The sequence below is a fragment of the Bos indicus genome, chromosome 19 (assembly GCF_029378745.1).
Source record: "Bos indicus isolate NIAB-ARS_2022 breed Sahiwal x Tharparkar chromosome 19, NIAB-ARS_B.indTharparkar_mat_pri_1.0, whole genome shotgun sequence".
NCBI lineage: Eukaryota > Metazoa > Chordata > Mammalia > Artiodactyla > Bovidae > Bos > Bos indicus.
Window position 1 is genome coordinate 12,586,770 of NC_091778.1, and position 18,337 is coordinate 12,605,106.

The 18,337-nt window shown below is 36.1% G+C and overlaps 1 protein-coding gene across 2 annotated transcripts in view; it reads left to right on the top strand.

Annotated features, from left to right (window-relative positions):
* The window catches only part of BRIP1 (BRCA1 interacting DNA helicase 1), a 184,219-nt gene that overhangs the window by 83,512 nt on the left and 82,370 nt on the right, over nt 1–18,337 (top strand). For both annotated transcript variants that reach the window (XM_070772601.1, XM_019982541.2), the window contains exon 14: nt 4,292–4,453. In XM_070772601.1, the coding sequence (XP_070628702.1) occupies nt 4,292–4,453 (162 nt within the window). The remainder of the gene's footprint in view (nt 1–4,291; nt 4,454–18,337) is intronic.

The following is an 18,337-nucleotide window of genomic DNA, read 5'->3' on the forward strand; positions in this document are numbered from 1 at the left end:
TCACTGCAGATGGTGACTGCTGCCATGAAATTTAAACATGCCTGCTCCTTGGAAGAAAAACAATGACAAACCTAGACAGCATATTAAAAAACAGAGACATTACTTTGCCGACAAAGGTCTGTATAGTCACAGCTATGATTTTTCCAGTAGTCATGTATGGATATGAGAATTGGACCATAAAGAAGGCTGAGGGCCAAAGAATTGATGCTTTTGAACTGTGGTGTTGGAGAAGACACTTGAGATTCCTTGAACTGCAAGGAGATCCAACCAGTCCATCCTAAAGGAAATCAGTCCTGAATATTCATTGGGAAGACTGATGCTGAAGCTCCAATACTTTGGCAATCTCATGTGAAGAGCTGACTCATTAGAAAAGACCCTGATGATGGGAAAGATTGAAAGCAGGAGGAGAAAGGGATGACAGAAGATGAGATGGTTGGATGTCATCACCAATGGACATGAGTTTGAGTAAACTCTGGAATATGGTGAAGGACAGGGAAGCCTGGCATGCTGTAGTCCATGGGGTTGCAAAGAATCAGACACAACTGAGCAACTGAATAGCAACAACAACATGTTTAATGGTACTTGAGCACCTAATATTCTAGTTCTTTATAAAGAGCTATAGTTTTCAACTAAAGATTATTTGTGGGACTTACTGGCATTTAGTAGGTGAGGGTCTTGAATGCTAGACTCCTATGTAACAATGAATTGTGGTTTCCAAAATGCTAGAATGCTCTTATTTAGAAACATTGCTATTAGCAGTAGCAAAAGAAAAATATATGATCCATATTTTCAAGTTGTTTTCTTTGGAGGCTTACATAAATATGGGAAGTTATTAATAAATTGAACATATTTTTCCAAAAGAATGTTATTATAGGGTCTATGTTCTCAATCTTGTGCACAAAAGCCCATTTAACTTATAATGTTACTAGAAAATGATAATTAGTAAGAATAATGCTAGTTCAGCTGGATTCTGTTCTAATATTTCCCCCAACTTTTAAAAACTTTGATTTTAATTGTGGTAGAAAACACATCGTAAAGTTTACCATGTTAACTGTTTTTAAGTGTGTAGTTCAGTTTTATAAGGATATTCGTTTTGTTTTGTAACCAATATCTAGAGCTTTTTCATTTAACAACACTGGAATTCTATTATAAAATAAAAATTCTCAATTCCCCCCTCTTCCCAGCCCCTGGTGACCACCATTCTACTTTTTGTTTTTATGAATTTGACTTTTCTAAATCAAGGGATCTAAGACCAGGGATCTAACCTGGGTCTACCTCATTCCAGGCAGATGCTTTAACCTCTGAGCCACCAGGGAAGTCCACTATTCTAAGTACATCATCTAAATGGAATTACAAAATTTTGTGATTAGTTTATTTTGCTTAGAATGATGTCTTCAGAGTTCATATTTGTTGTAACATGAAACAATTTCTTCCTTATTAAGGCTGAATAATATTTGAATTGTGTGTGTGTATCACATTTTGTTTGTCCGTTTGTTGATTACCCCAACTCTTTATTTAAAAAAGTATAGCTTGAAACAAGTGGAAAAAATAGTATTAACATAGTGAATATCTTTATAACCTTAATGTAGATCCATCAGTTGTATAACTTTGCATCTGTGTATATATACATATGAGAGAAAAGGAGAGAAGAGTAATACTGTAAAATATTGACAATTACATTAACTGGATATGTTATTAGAAAGTAATTTGTAGACATTGTGATACTTTGCCCTTAATTAGTTTAGAATGTTTATCCTGAGAACAGGTACATAATCTTGTGTAATCACAATATCACGATCATATCCAAGCAATTTAATATTACTACAAATAGAATCTATATTCTTCTAGTTATTTCCAGTGTGACTTTTATAGTGTACCTGTTTATTTTTTTTTATTCTTGATTCAGAATCCAGTTAAGTATTATATATTGCGTGTGGTTTTCATGTTTCTTTAGTTTTGTTTTTCTTTTTTTTTTCTTTCTTATTTTAGATTGAATTATAATTGATTTACAATATTAGTTTCTGGTGTACAACATAGTGATTCAAAATTTTTATAGATACTTCATTTAGTGTTATTATGAAATATTAGCTGTTATCCCTGTGCTGTACAATATATCCTTGTAGCTTATTTATTTTTATACACAATAGTTTATACCTCTTAATCTCTGACCCCTATCTTGAATTTCTCCCCTCTGGAGTAACTGCTAGTATGTCCTCTCTGTGAGCCTTTCTGTTTTGTTATATTGATTCATTTGTTTTATTTTTTAGTTTCCACACATAGTAGTAACATATAGTATTTGTCTTTGTCTGACTTACTTCACTTAGTCTAATACCTTGTAGGTCCATCTGTGTTGTTGCAGTTGACCAAATGTCATTCTTTTTTATGGCTGAGTAGTAGTCCTGTGTGTGTGTGTGTGTGTGTGTGTGTGTGTGTGTGTGTGTGTACATCTTCTTTATCCATTCATCTATCGGATGATGGACACTTAGATTGCTTCCATGTCTTTAACTATTGTAAATAATGGTGCTATGCACATTGGGAGTGAGTGCACACAAACATCTTTTCAAATTAATACTTTTGTTTTCTTTGGATATATTCCCAGAAGTGAAATTGCTGGAGCATATGGTAGTTCTGTTCTTAGTTCTTTGCAGAACATTCATACTGCTTTCATATTGGCTGTACAAATTCATGTTTTTTTAGTCTTTAAAAGAGCTTTTTTGCCCCTTTTTTTTTTCTGTATTTCATGATATTTTAAAAGAATTCAAGTCACCAGTTGTCCTTAGGAATATTTTATAATCTGGATTTTTCTGATGATAAGATTCAAGTTAAAGTGTTTGATAAGAATGTTTTGCAAGTGATATTGTTACTTCCCATCATATCATATCAAGAAACACATGCTATCAGTTTGTCTTATTACTTGTTGATCATTTAGTTTAATGTTGATTAAACTGCTGTCCATCAGATGTCATTTTGCAAAATATATCTCAGTCTTGTGTATCATTTAAAATATAGGACTATAACATTTTTCAACAATCTAAAGTGTTCATATTACCTTTTGAATGGGCTTCCCTGGTAGCTCAGCTGGCAAAGAATCTGCCTTCAATGCAGGAGACCCCAGTTCAATTCCTGGGTAGGGAAAATCCCCTGGAGAAGGGAATGGCTACCCGCTCCAATATTGTGGCCTGGAGAATTTCATGGACAGAGGAGAATGGTAGGCTGCAGTCCAGGGGGTCGCAGGGTGTCAGTCCGACTGAGCGACTTTGAATATTCTTTAGAATACTAATAAAATTTGTAGTTTCTCATAATCAAATACTAAGACTAGATCTGTATAAATATAGAGAAATTGTATATAACTAAAATTTGATGGGTCTGATTTTCTATGACTATAGATCTTTGAGCGTCAGGGAATTTGTGAAACAGTAGTTCCTGTCATAAGTGAATCTTAGAGACTTACCTATAGCAGATGGTGTGTGCATGCTCAGTTGCTTAATCATGCTGGACTGTTTGTGATTCCATGGATGGTAGCCCGCCAGGCTCCTCTGTCCATGATATTCTTCAGGCAAGAATACTGGAGTGGGTTGCTGTTTCCTCCTCCAGGAGATCTTCCTGACTCAGGGATTGACTCTGCATCTCCTGCATCTTCTGGATTGGCAGAGAGAGTCTCTACCTCTGAGCCACCTGGGAAGCCCGTAGCAGATGGTACCATCCCTCATGTCTTATTTTGGATTCATTTCTAACTTACTCATTTCCTTTGTTCCCATGATCCAACAAAATTCTGTTACATGGTTAATTTTGTAAAGGTATTGAGGAAATAAGTAAAACCTAATTTCTGTCATTCTAAGAGAATTCAGTCTGCCTGAAGAACTTAGGCAGACTTTAGGTCTAAAGTAAAACATCTGTGACTTAAATCTGGGCTTCCCAGCTGGTGCAGTGGTAAAGAATCTGTCTGCCAGTGCAGGAGATGCACATTTGATCTGTAAGTTGGGAAGATCTCCTAGAGGAGAAAATGACAACCCACTCCAGCATTCTTGCCTAGAAAATTCCATGGACAGAGAAGCCTGGCAGACTACAGTTCATAGGGTCACGAAGAATTGGACACGACTGAGCGACCGAGCACCCTTGCATATATAACTAATTAAAGATAATAGGAAAAAGCCCAACAATTTAAAAATAAATTTTCTCTAAAGTCGTTGATTGATCTTTTTTTGACATACACAATTAAGGCTCCCAACTAAATGCTAATTTGCCTGCCTTATTTTGGTATAACTCTAATACTGACACATTTATATTCTAGGTTTGGGTTGGCACCATTGGGTCAGGGCCCAAGGGTCGCAGTCTCTGTGCTACCTTCCAGCACACAGAAACATTTGAATTCCAGGATGAAGTGGGAGCTCTTTTGTTATCTGTGTGCCAGACTATTAGCCAAGGAATTTTGTGTTTCCTGCCATCTTACAAGGTAAGGGAGTATTTTTGTTTACTTTTGCCTTTGAATAATCATATGACATTACCATGATAAGCTTCCTAGGATCAAATGCAACAGAGTAATTACAGTTTTTTAAGCATCATATATTATTTTGCTTTTTATTGGTTAAGATACTGCCTGCTTATTCTGTCACTGTTTTACCTGGAAGTCCAAAAGACTGAAGGTGTTCAAGCATTTTAGTGGGGTGTTTTTGTATATGTGATTTTTATTCCTTGGGGCAACTTGATATTTTCTGATTAAAGGAAAAAGGATCATTATTTTTCACTTTGATAAACTAGACTATTTGAAAATTTCAAAATATGAATTTAACATACGATTTTCTTTAATGCCCATCTTTTTGCTTCATGTATTTGGCTAGGAAAAAAAACTGTTTTTCTTGTTTTTAGAGTCGTTCTGAGTTTTAATATTTTCAGGAGTTAAATTGAGTTATATAGTATATTTTAGTCCTCCTAATACTCAAAGCATTAAAACCACATATAATTCCTGAGGGTACTATCATAGTTTATGAAAATCTAAGCTAAATTTCAGTGTAGAGGTGGTACTCCCTTTTCTTTTTTCATAGGAAGTTATATATATAAGGACAGTAGTATAATATATTAGAATGACAATATTGATACCTTTGGCTCTTCTGTTGTCTTTCCCTCTGTATATATACTGCTATGGTCTGATGTGTCACCCCAAATTTTATATGTTGAAGTCCTAGCCCCCAAAGATAATGACATTTGGAAGTGGAGTCTTTGAGAGACGCTTAAGGCATGGTGATATAGTCCTCATGAATAGAATTAGTGACTTAAAAAGAAGCTCCAGTGGGATTTCTTGTCCTTTCTACCATGTGAGGTCACAGTGAGAAGGTACCACTGTGAACCAGGAAGAGGGCCTTCACCAAACATGACTGTGCTGGTGCCTTGATTTTGTACTTTACAGCAATTTCTGTGATAAATTTCTGTTGTTTATAAGCCACTCGATTCCTGACATTTTGTTATAGTAGCTGGAATGGGACTAAGACACATACTTTGTTACCCAAAGGTGCAGTAAATACTGTAGATAAACTGAAGGAATTACTCTCAGGAGAAATTTAATCAGATAGGTATCTTTTTTTTTTCCCAAGAATATCTAAAAATGAAATGGACATAAACATATTGAAAATTCTTATTACAAAGCAATATTTATTACAGAGTGTGAACATCTATCCCAGAAGTTATGTGAAGGAAAACTAATAATTAAGCCTGGAACTAAGGAGAAGCAAGCACATTAAGAAACCTTTTAAATTAATACAACAATGTAAATCGACTATACTTTAATAAAATTTTAAAGAAATAAAACCTTTTTATATTTTCCAGTCACAATCACAAAAAGTGAGCCTGGAAATGCCCAGTTAAGTAAATGAACAATTTCACTTTTTGTTAGTCTTCAACAAAGTTTTTAATGACGGATTCAATTTTAATAGCTTTTAATGTCTTCAGGTTTTCTATTTCTTTATGATTCAGTTTGTAGATTGTTTGTTTCTTAGAATTCATCCATTTTATCTAGGTTATCCAGTTTCTTACCTTATGTTAGTTTTAGGTTGTTTGGGTTTCTTTTTCTTACTCCTTCAGGTGTAATAGTAGGTTTACTGGTTTAAAATCTTTGTTTTTTTCAAGTGTGTGATTATAGCTATAAATTTTCCTCTTAGCAGTGCTTTCTTTGTGTCCTGTAAATTTTGTGTTTTCATTTTCATATTTGTAAGGTATTTTCTAGTTTCACTTGTGAGTTCTTCTTTGACCTATTGATTGTTTAAAAATTGTGTTGTTTGGGTTCCTTATATTTGTGAATTTTCTACCTTTCTTTTTATTATTTATTACTACTTTTAGTCCATTGTGATTAGAAAAGATATTTTATATGATTTCAGTCTTTAAAATTTTATTATGACTTGTTTTGTGGACTAGTATGTGGTCTCTCCTGGAAGATATACCATGTGCATTTGGAGAAAATGTGTATTCTTTTGTTGGGTGGTGTTCTATATATTTCTGTTAGGTCCAGTTGGTTTACAGTGTTGAGATTCTCTATTTCATTATTTATCTCTGTCCAGTTCATATTCATTATTGGAAGTGAGATTGAAATCTCTGTTACTGTAGAATTATCAGTTTCTCCCTTCAACTCTGTCAAGGTTTGCTTCATATGTCTTGGGAGTTCTGGGTTTGGCTTTTGTTTACAATTGTTACATGTTCTTCATGAATTGACCCTTTTATCGATATGTAATATCCTTTGTCTCATAACAACTTTTGATATATTTGTCTCAAACAAGTAATGGCATCCTAACTTTTTTTGGTTATTATTTGTATGGAATCTCTTTTTCCATCCTTTCATTTTTGACCTCCACATCTTTAAATCTAAAGTGAATCTCTTTTTGTTTCGAGGTAAAAGTTTATAGTATTGTGTTAGTTTCAGGTATATAGCACAGTGGGTTTTTTGTAAATTATATTCCATTATAAGTTATTACAAGATGTTAGGTATAATTCCTAGTTCTATGCAGTAAATTCTTGTTGCTTATCCATTTTATTTATAGTGGTGTGAACCTGTCAATAAACTCAAATCGATTATTATCAACATATAGTTGGATCATCTATTTTTATAATCCATTCTGCTATATCTGCTTTTTGATTGGAGAGTTTAATTCACTTTTAAATTAATAAATTATAAGAAAACACTTTTTTTCTGACTGTGGAGCTGACTGTGGCTCAGATCATGAACTCCTTATTGCCAAATTCAGACTTAAATTGAAGAAAGTAGGGAAAACCACTAGACATTCATGTATGACCTAAATCAAATCCCTTACAATTATACAGTGGAAGTAACAAATAGATTCAAGGGATTAGATCTGATAGAGAGCCTGAAGATCTATGAACAGAGGTTCGTGACACTGTACGGGAGGCAGTGATCAAGACCATCCCCATGAAAAACAAATGCAAAAACAAAATGGTTGTTGGAGGAGGCCTTGCAAATAGCTATGAAGAGAAACTGAAAGACAAAGGACAAAAGAAAAGATATACCCATTTGAATGCAGAGTTCCACAGAATAGCAAGGAGAGATAAGAAAGCCTTCCTCAGTGATCACTGCAAAGAAATAGAGGAAAACAATAGAAGGGGAAAGACTAGAGATCTTTTCAAGAAAATTGGAGATACCAAGAGAACTTTTCATGCAAAGATAGACACAGGAAAGGACAGAAACAGTATGGACCTAACAGAAGCAGAAGATATTAAAAAGAGGTGGCAAGAATATACAGAAGAACTCTACAAAAAAGATCTTCATGGCTTAGATAATCACAATGGTGATCACTCACCTAGCCAGACATCCTGGAATGTGAAGTCAAGTGAGCCTTAGGAAGCATCACTATGAACAAAGCTAGTGGAGGTGATGGAATTCCAGTTGAGCTATTTCAAATCCTAAAAGATGATGCTGTGAAAATGCTGCCCTCAAAATGCCAGCAAATTTGGAAAACTCAGCAGTGGCCACAGGACTAGAAAAGGTCAGTTTTCATTCCAATCCCAAAGAAAGGCAATGCCAAAGAATGCTCAGACTACCACACAATTGCACTCATCTCACACGCTAGTGAAGTAATGCTCAAAATTCTCCAAGCCAGGCTTCAGCAATATGTGAACCGTGAACTTCTACATGTTCAAGCTGGATTTAGAAAAGACAGAGGAACCAGAGATCAAATTGCCAACATCCACTGGATCATCGAAAAAGGAAGAGAGTTCCAAGAAAACATCTATTTCTGCTTCATTGACTATACCAAAGCTTTTGACTGTGTGGATCACAATAAACTGTGGAAAATTCTGAAAGAGATGGGAATACCAGACCACCTGACCTGCCTCCTAAGAAATCTGTATGCAGGTCAGCAAGCAACAGTTAGAACTGGACATAGAACAACAGTCTGGTTCCAGATGGGGAAAGGAGTACGTCAAGGCTGTATATTGCCACCATGCTTATTTAACGTATATGCAGGGTACATCATGAGAAATGCTGGACTGGATGAAGCACAAACTGGAATCAAGATAGCAGGCAGAAATATCAATAACCTGAGATATGCAGATGACACCACCCTTATGGCAGAAAGCGTAGAAGAGCTAAAGAGCCTCTTGATGAAAGTGAAAGAGGAAACTGAAAAAATGGGCTTAAAATTCAACATTCAGAAAACTAAGATCCTGGTATCTGGTCCCATCTCTTCATGGCAGTTAGATGGGTAAACCATGGAAACAGTGAGAGACTTTATTTTGGGGGGCTCTAAAATCACTGCAGATGGTGATTGCAGCCATGAAATTAAAAGATGCTTGTTCCTTGGAAGAAAAGCTATGACCAATCTAGACAGCATATTAAAAAGCAGAGACATTACTTTGCCAGCAAATGTCTGTCTAGTCAAAGCTATAATTTTTCCAATGGTCATGTATGGATGTGAGAGTTGGACTATAAAGAAAGCTGAGTGCCGAAGAATTGATGCTTCTGAACTGTGGTGTTGGAGAAGACTCTTGAGAGTCCCTCAGACTGCAAGGAGATCCAACCAGTGTATCCTAAAGGAAATCAGTCCTGATTATTCATTGGAAGGACTGATGCTGAAGCTGAAACTCCAGTCCTTTGGCCACCTGATGGGAAGAACTGACTCATTTGAAAAGACCCTGATGCTGAGAAAGATTGAAGGCAGGAGGAGAAGGGGATGACAGAGGATGAGATGGTTGGATGTCATCACCGAATCAAAGGACATGAGTTTGAGTAAACTCTTGGAGTTGGTGATGGACAGGGAGGCCTGGGGTACTGCAGTCCATGGGGTCACAGAGTCGGATACGACTGAGCAGCTGAACTGAACTGAAGAAAAGACTTCAGCCATTTTGTTATTTGTTTTCTGTATGTTTTACAACTATTATGTCCTTCACATTTCCTCCATCATTACTGTCTTTTTTGTTTGATTTTTTTGTAGTTACACATTTTGATTCTTTTCTCATATTCTTTCTTATGTGTCTGTAAGTATTTTCTTTGTGATTACCATAGGAATTACCTATAACAAATATTTAAGGTTATAATACTGAATTTTTAAAAACTTATTTTATTTAATTATATTTGGTTTACAATGTGGTGTTAATTCCTGCTGTACAGCAAAGCGATTCAGTTATATTTGTGTGTATGTATGGGAGGCCTAGCATGCTGCGATTCATGGGGTCGCAAAGAGTCGGACACGACTGAGCGACTGAACTAAACTGATAGATAGATATTTTCTTATTCTTTTCCATTATGGTTTATCTCAGGATATTGAATATAGTTACCTGTGCTAGACAGTAGGACCTTGTTGTTTATCCATTCTATATATAATAGTATGCACCTGCTCATTCCAAACTCCTGCTCTTTCCCTCTCCCCTTTGATAATCACAAGCCTGTTCTCTATGTCTGTGAATCTGTTTCTGTTCATAGATAAGTATCATATTTTGATTCCACATATAAGTGATATTATATGGTAATTTGTCTTTCTCTTTCTGACTAACTTCACTTAGTATGATAATCTCTAGGTCCATCTGTGTTGCTGTAAATGAAATTATTTCATCCCCCTTTGTGGCTCAGTAATATTCTGTTGTATATATGCACCACATCTTCTTTATCCATTGATCTGTCAATGGAGATTTAGGTTGTTTCCATGTCTTGGTTGTTGTGAATAGTTCTGCTATGAACATGGGGGTGCAGGTATCTTTTTGAGTTAAAGTGTTTTTGGATATATGTCCAAGAGTGGGATTGTTGGATCATATGGCAACTCAATTTTTAGTTTTTTGAGGAGCCACCGTATTGTTTTCTATAGTGTCTGTACCAGTTTACATTCCCACCAACAGTATGGGAAGATTTCCTTTTCTCCACACCCTCAATTATTATTTGATGGGTAATGTCATGAGTTTTTAGTTTGTCAGTTTTTTAAAAACAGTTTTGATAGCAGCCATTTTGACTGGCGTGAAATGGTGGTTTCATCTCATTGTGGTTTTGATTTGCATCATATAAGAAACAAATCGCCAGTCCAGGTTCCATATAGGATACTTGGGGCTGGTGCACTGGGATGACCCAGAGGGATGATACGGTGGGAGGCGGGACCATGTGTACACCCGTGGTGGATTCATGTTGATGTATGGCAAAACCAATACAATATTGTAAAATAATTAGCCTCCAATTAAAATAAATTAATTTAAATTAAAAAAAATAGTTTTATGTTATAGTTTACATTCTCAACAAGCTTTTTCTTCACCTTCATGAAATCTAGGATATTTATAATGTATGTGCAAGAGGCTGGCAAGAGTTCAACTAAAACAAATTATCAACCAAGAAAAGGGAAAGATTTGACAAGATTTTTAAATGCTAAACAAAATAATGAAATTCTATTTTTAATTAATGAATAATATGTCTGTATATCCAGCATTAAGATCAGAATGCTATTAACATCTAATATTATGGCATAATGGACATAATTTATAAAATACTGTTTTGTTTTATAGATGTATAACTCAATTTTAAAACATATCTAAATATAATGACGTTGTAAACAACTTCTATGAAAACATCAGTAGCTATGAAGATAAACCAACTGAAGTTTATAGGCATTAGCCCTTTTTATTTTTTTGATACTTTATCTTTGATAAGCTGCCTAGGGCCAGGGCTTCCCCAGTGACTCAGCAGTAAAGAATTTGCCTGCAATGCAGGAGATGCAGGTTTGGTTCCTGGGTCGGGAAGGTCCCTTGGAGTTGGAAATAGGAACCTACTCCAGTATTCTTGCCTGGAGAATTCCATGGACATAGGAGCCTGCTAGGGTACAGTCCATGGGGTTGCAAAGAGCAGGACACGACTGAGCACGCACACATGCTATTGATTTTTCCAAGATACATTGTTTAGTGTATATTTACCTTGTCTTATAACAATAAAAAAAATCTCAAAAATGACAATTGTAACCTGGCTTCCTAGTAAAAGTACATTTTCTAAATAAGTGAAAAGTAAAATTTTTAAAGTGTTGGCTTTATTATAATAAACATTGCATAATTAAATGTTACTTTGATAGAATTTTAATACCATATAATTATACCATGTGGTTGTAAAAAGATCCACAATCTAAGGGTTGTTGGGTTTTTTCCTGTGTGATTAACATACTAAAAATGTATTTATCATGAGGTATGAGACTAAAGACATAAAAAATTTTGAAAGTTTAATGTGTTATTGAGAGTAATTCAATTCAGTTCATTCGCTCTGTCATGTCTGATTCTTTGCGACCCCACGTACTGCAGCATGCCAGGCTTCCATGTCCATCAACAACTCCTGGAGCTTGCTCAACCTCATGTCCATCGAGTTGGTGATGCCATCCAACCATCTCTTCCTCTGTTATCCTCTTCTCTTCCTGTCTTCAGTCTTTCCCAGCATCAGAATCTTTTCCAGTGAGTCAGTTCTTCGCATCAGGTGGCCAAAGTATTGGAGTTTCAGCGTCAGCATCAGTCCTTCCAATGAATACTCAGGACTGATTTCCTTGAGGATGGACTGGTTTGATCTCCTTGCTATCCAAGGGGCTCTTACTTCTTTATAAATAAAAAATATATTTAAAACAAATCCAGTGAAGAATCAATATTTTGGCACAAAGGAGAAAAGTTTTATTAATTTATAATATTTAGATAGTTTTTACTGTCTAATTACTCATTTTGAGTCCTGTTGCATTTTATTAAATCTTAAATTTTTGAAAATTCAGAAGCCTTCGGATTGTTTTTCCTTTATTAAAATTTCTTCTTAGTCTCAAATGGGGCTTCCTTTCTATTTTTATATAGAAACCTTTGTTTGAGATATAATTCCCGTACCCTTTTACAAGGGTACAATTCTGTGGGTTTTAGTACATTTACAAAGTTATACAACCATCACCACTGTCTAATTTCAGAACAATTTCTTCATCCCTAAAAGAAACCTCTTATCTAGTAGCAGCTACTTCCCATTCCTACCTCTCCATAACTTGTGGTAACCACTAATCTACTTTCTGTTTCTATTGATTATCCTTTTCCAGATGTTTCGTGTAAATGAAATCATACAATATGTGGCTTTTTTAGCATGTAGTTGGATCATTCTGCTGATTTCTGCCTTTTAATGAGTGTTTGCTCTATTTAAATTTAATGTAAGTCTTAGAAATAGTGTTTTGGTTCAAATTAGATTGTTTGAAAAATTAAACTATATGTTTTCAACATAAAAAAAATAAATAAATAAATTTAATGTAATTATGGGGCTTCCCTGGGTAAAGATTCTGGTAAAGAATCTGCCTGCCAGTGCAGGAGACCTGGGTCTGATCCCTGGGTCAGGAAGATCCCCTGGAAAAGGAAATGGCAACCCACTCTAGTATTCTTGCCTGGTGAATTTCATGGACAGAGGAGCCTGGTGGGCTACAATCCATGGGATCTCAAAGAGTCAAACACAACTAAGCTACTGACACACACACATTGATAAGATCGTTTTTACATTTGTCACTTTACTGTTTGTTTTCTGTATGTTACGTTTCCCTCCTCCTCTTCCTCCATTGGGACTGCCCCTGTGACTCAGTGGTAAAGAATCCTCCTGCACCATAGGAGCCGCAGGAGACACGGGTTCAATCTCTGGGTTGGGAAGATTCCTCTGGAGAGTTCCATGTACAGAGGCGCCTGGCAAGCTACAATCCATGGGGTTGCAAAGAGTTGGATGTGACTGAAGTGACTTGGCACACACTCATTTCTCCATTACTACCTTTTCTGTTAAATATGTATTTTCTGATGTGCCATTTAAATTTTTCTAGTATGACCTTTTAATTCCCTTAGTGTGTTAGTTGCTCAGTTGTGTCTGACTTTTTGAAACCTCATGGACTGTAGCCCACCAGGCTCTATCCTAGGGATTTCCCAGGCAAGAATACCGGAGTGAGTAGACACTGCCAACCCAGGGATCGAACCCAGGTCTCCTGCATGGCAGGCAGATTCTTTACCATCTGAGCCATCAGGGTTAACTGATTTTAATGGTGGCTCAGATGGTAAAGAATCTGCCTGCCATGCAAGAGACCTGGGTTTGAGTACTGGGTCAGGAAGACCCCCTGGAGAAGCGAATGGCTACCCACTCCAGTATTATTGCCTGGAGAATTATATGGACAGAGGAGCTTGGTTGACTACTGTCCATGGGGTCACAGAGTTGGACACGACTGAGTGACTAACACTTTAATTCCCTAGCATTTCTTTTACTATATATTTTTGAGTTATCTTCTTAATGGTTGTCCTGGTAATTAAAATAAACAGTTTATAAAATGTAGTTTGAATTGGTACTAATATAATTTCAATAGCATGTAAAAACTTTGATCTTTTATAGTTATATTACATTCTACTTTCTTTGTGCTATTATTGTCATAAGATAATGTGTTTATACATTATTACCTATCAAAACAGATTTATTATTATTGCTTTATACATTTGTCTTTTAAATGAGATGAGACAAAAATTTACAAACTATATTTATACTGCCTTTTTATATTTAACTATGTTACTATCTTCACCAGTACTCTTTAATTCTTTGTGTAGATTTTAGTTACTGTCTGGTGTCCCTAAACACTCTTTTATTAATTAATTAATTTTTGGTTGCCCTGGGTGTTCATTACTTCACATGGACTTTTCTCTAGTTGCAGAGAACTGGGGCTACTCTATAGTTGTGGTGTGTGGGCTTCTTATTGCAGCAGCTTCTCTTGGAGAGCACAGGCTTTAGGACGGCCAGGCTTCAGTAGTGCAGCATGGAGGCTCAGTAGTTGTGGTGTGTGGGCTTCATTGGTCTGCAGCATGTGGAATCTTCCTGGACGAGTGGTCGAACCTGTGTCCCCTGCATTGACAGGTGGATTCTTATCCACTGTACTACCTGGAAAGTCACCTAAACACTAATTCTTAAATAGCCTCCCCTGCAGCTCTCTCGGTTGTAATCCATTGTCATTATCCTGGAGCCCTGTTGATGTGATGGTAAGGTGTTGGGAACAGGGAAGCACTGTCTAATTTTTTAGTTAAGTCTCAGTCTTTTAGTGGGCCTGTGTCCCTGGACTGTATCCTTCCCGTATGTTTCTCAGCTCTTTATTCATTTCCTTAGATAAGATAGGAAGTCCAGTGGGAGCTGAAGTTTGGGTAAATTTCCTTTCCCCCAGTTTGGATAAGGCTCTGGCAGTCTTTTCCCTTTACTGGGAGACTGGCCTGAGTTAATGGAGACTGCTTTGAGTGTATTCGAAATGGCTGTTTTTCCCCTCTCTGTCAGAAAGAAGAGGGTTTTTCTTCACTCTTCACTGTGAAAACCTTGGTAGGGGATTGTTTCTGGAGATAATATCTACAAAAATTTGGGGACTCCCTAAGGATATGGCCTATAGGAGTTTCTCACTATTTCACTGGTATACACTATGCCTTCAGCAATTTGTCAAAATTATCTTTTAAGCATTCCTACCAATTTATGGTTTTAGTGTCTTCCTCTTCCAGTAAGCAGTTCTCAGTCTATGATTCTCAGTATTTACTGTCTCTCCAGTTTTTAGGATAGCAATTTGTCTTATGACCTTAGTTCTCTGATGTGTCCAAGCCGTTGATTTTCAGTTTGTTCAGCTTTTTTCTTAGTATAAGATGGGTGTGATGAGTTGTGAGTTCTTTACATTGGAGCTGAAAGTAGAAGTCCTAATTTTATCTTTGAAAATGTATTTTCAACTGAATTTCAGAATGGAGATATAATTTACCTAAAAGACAAACCCAACAAATTATAATGGGCTTTGCATCTTTGTCAGCTGTTACACATTACAGTGGTTAACGTCATTGAATGTCCTCTCTTTTGCATTTTGGAGGGGTTTGACATTGGACTTGCAGAAGACATGAGAGCTCACATTTGAATTTATTTTGAGGGGAAATTTGGGACATACAAATTTAAGTTTTCAAATCACATTGCAGTGGTAAATAGTTTTTCCCTATATGTCTAGATAATTGCAATCCATAATTTATATAAAACTACTCTTTCACTGAAAAAAAAAAGAATTTCCTTTTATTACAAACTACAATATTTGTGTAAGGATAAAAGTGGGAAAGTTGTCATTCTAGATCCACGCCCCTCTTCTTTCAGAGCCTTTTGAAGTAACTAAATATTGTAATAGATTCATGAAGAGTACCATTCCTCCACTACGATCAACTTGATTTTGACTCTCTATTGTCATTAACTGGTGGCACCACTGCCTTAGAACTCTCTGAGAGATCATTTTTATGGGTAGAAGAGTTTTTAAACTCTTTCTTATGGATAGAAAGTTTCCATTAATTTTGAAAAGTGACTCTGGTACCAAAGTAGCAACATGGACCTTTATATATGTACATTGCAGAGTCTGATTTTCTTTTACATTTTTATGAGTAAAATCCATTTTCCCTGAGGGAACATTTTGCATTCACCACTGAATGTCAGATAAGGAATAAAATGCAAAATGTTTCAGGCTCTAGTTACAATTTTTGTCAATATTGTTTAGTAGTAAATGTGTATGTTGAGAGGTTTGTAATGCTACTAGTTCGATGTTTCTGATTTTTAAATTGTACTACATTTAATTTAAAGGAGAAACCAAATTGTTCCATGTAAAACATTTTTCTGTTGTCTTATTTAGACCCTTGAAATTTATGTAGATTATGGATTTGCCCTACTGTGAGTGATCAACTGAGCCTTTTTAAAGAATGTTTTTTCCACTGTGTTAAATAAAAAAAATTGTGACGGTATTGAAGCTTTTGGGGTGTTTTAGGGAGGTTGTTGGAGAAGGAAATGACAACCCACTCCAGTATTCTTGACTGGAAAATCCCACGGACGGGGGAGCCTGGTACACTGTAGTCCATGAGGTCTGTTTAACATGTCCTATAGGTTTTCAACTTTTATGTATGGTTTAAACATCTTATGATTTTCATATATCTGTTTGGTTTCTTGTCTTTTATAATAGAATTGAATATTCTCAAATAATACAACAAATGGAAAGTCCAGATGTGAATTCTCTCAATATCTTGACTTTTTTATGTAATTATATTTTATATATTGAATTTATTTTGAATTTAGGTGATTGTCTTCACTTTTTAAATATAATTTTATTTATTTATTTATTTATTGTCTTCACTTTTTTATATAATTATATTTATTTTTTGGCTGTGCTGGGTCTTTGTTTTTGCGTGGGCGCTTCTCTAGGTTTGGTGAATGGGGGCTACTCTTTAGTTATGGTATGCAGGCTTCTCATGGGGTGGCTCCTCTTATTGCTGAGAACAGGATCTAGGGCTCAGACTTAAGTAGTTGGGGCACGTATGTTCAGTAGTTGCAGTTCCCAAGCTCTAGAGCACAGGCTCAACAGTTGTGGTGCATGAATTTAGTTGCTTCATGGCATGTGGGATCTTTCTGTACCAAGGATACAACACGTGTCTCCTGCACTGCAGGTATTTCACTGCTGAGCCACCACAGAAGCCCCTTGCCTTCACTTTTAAGGTGCCAGATTCTCAAGGATTATCACATTTTAAAACTCTTTGAAAAGATACGACATTTTCTATAGGACGTAGTGAATGAATGCTTAAAGCCCATACCAATGCATTGGTATTTGCCTTGGTAGAAAGTACTATTTCTGAAGAGTTTTTAGATATAGCATTTGCCTCAGTTACCTGGTTCAGTTAATGTAGCTTGAAGATGGTATAACTAGGAAATTGTGGTAACATTACAGATCATGAAGGGAAATATATCAAGGAAAAGATTCTCTGGATAGCAGCTTAATGTTGAATTTCTATTGATTATGTAATATTTTTGAAAAATTTTTAGTGTAGTTTTAGGTTCACAGAAGAATTGAGTGACCAGTACAGAGAACTTCTGTACTAGCCTCACACATGCATAACCTCTGACATTATTGATGTACTTGTGCTCAATTACTCAGTCACGTTCAACTCTTTGCAACCCCATAGACTGTAGCCTGCCAGACTCCTCTATCCATGGAATTTTCCAGGCAAGAATACTGGGACAGGTTGCCATTTCCTACTCCAGTGGATCTTCCTGACCTAGGGATCCAACCTCTGTGGATTATGTACCACTGTGCCACATTATCAATATTCCTCACCAAAATGGTACATTTATTATACTGATGGCCTTATATTGACACATCATTACCATTTGAAGCCCATAGTTTAAAGTAGAGTTGCCCTTGTTATTATATATTGAATAACACTTAGAGAATTAGTTTTTATAAATGTGTAATGACAGGTTTCCACCATTATAGTATCGTGCAGAGTAGTTTCACTGCCTTCGAAATGTTCTGTGCTCTGCCTGTTCATTCCTCCCTCCTCCCAACACATAGCAACCTCAGATCTTTTTACTAATTTTAAAGTTTTGCCTTTTTCAGAATGTGATGTAGTTGGAATCATATAATATGTAGCCTTCTCAGATTAGTGTCTTTCACTTAGTAATATGCATTTAAGTTTCGTCCATGTCTTTTCATGGCTTGAATAGCTCATTTCTTTTTAGTGTAAACTACTATTGTTTGGACCACAGTTTGTCTGTTTACCTATTGAGGATTTTGTCAATTATGAATAGAGCTACTGTAAACATCTGTGTGTAGGTTTTTAAGTGGATGTAAGTTTTCAGTCTATCTGGGTAAATATCAAGGAGCATAATTGCTGGATTGCCTGGTAGCTCAGCTGGTAAAGAATGTGCCAGCAACGCAGGAGACCCCAGTTCAATTCCTGAGTCAGGAAGATCCACTGGAGAAGAGATAGGCTACCCAATCCAGTATTCTTGGGCTCCCCTTGTGGCTCAGCTGGTAAAGAATCCGTCTGTGATGTGGGAGACCTGGATTCGATCCCTGGGTTGGGA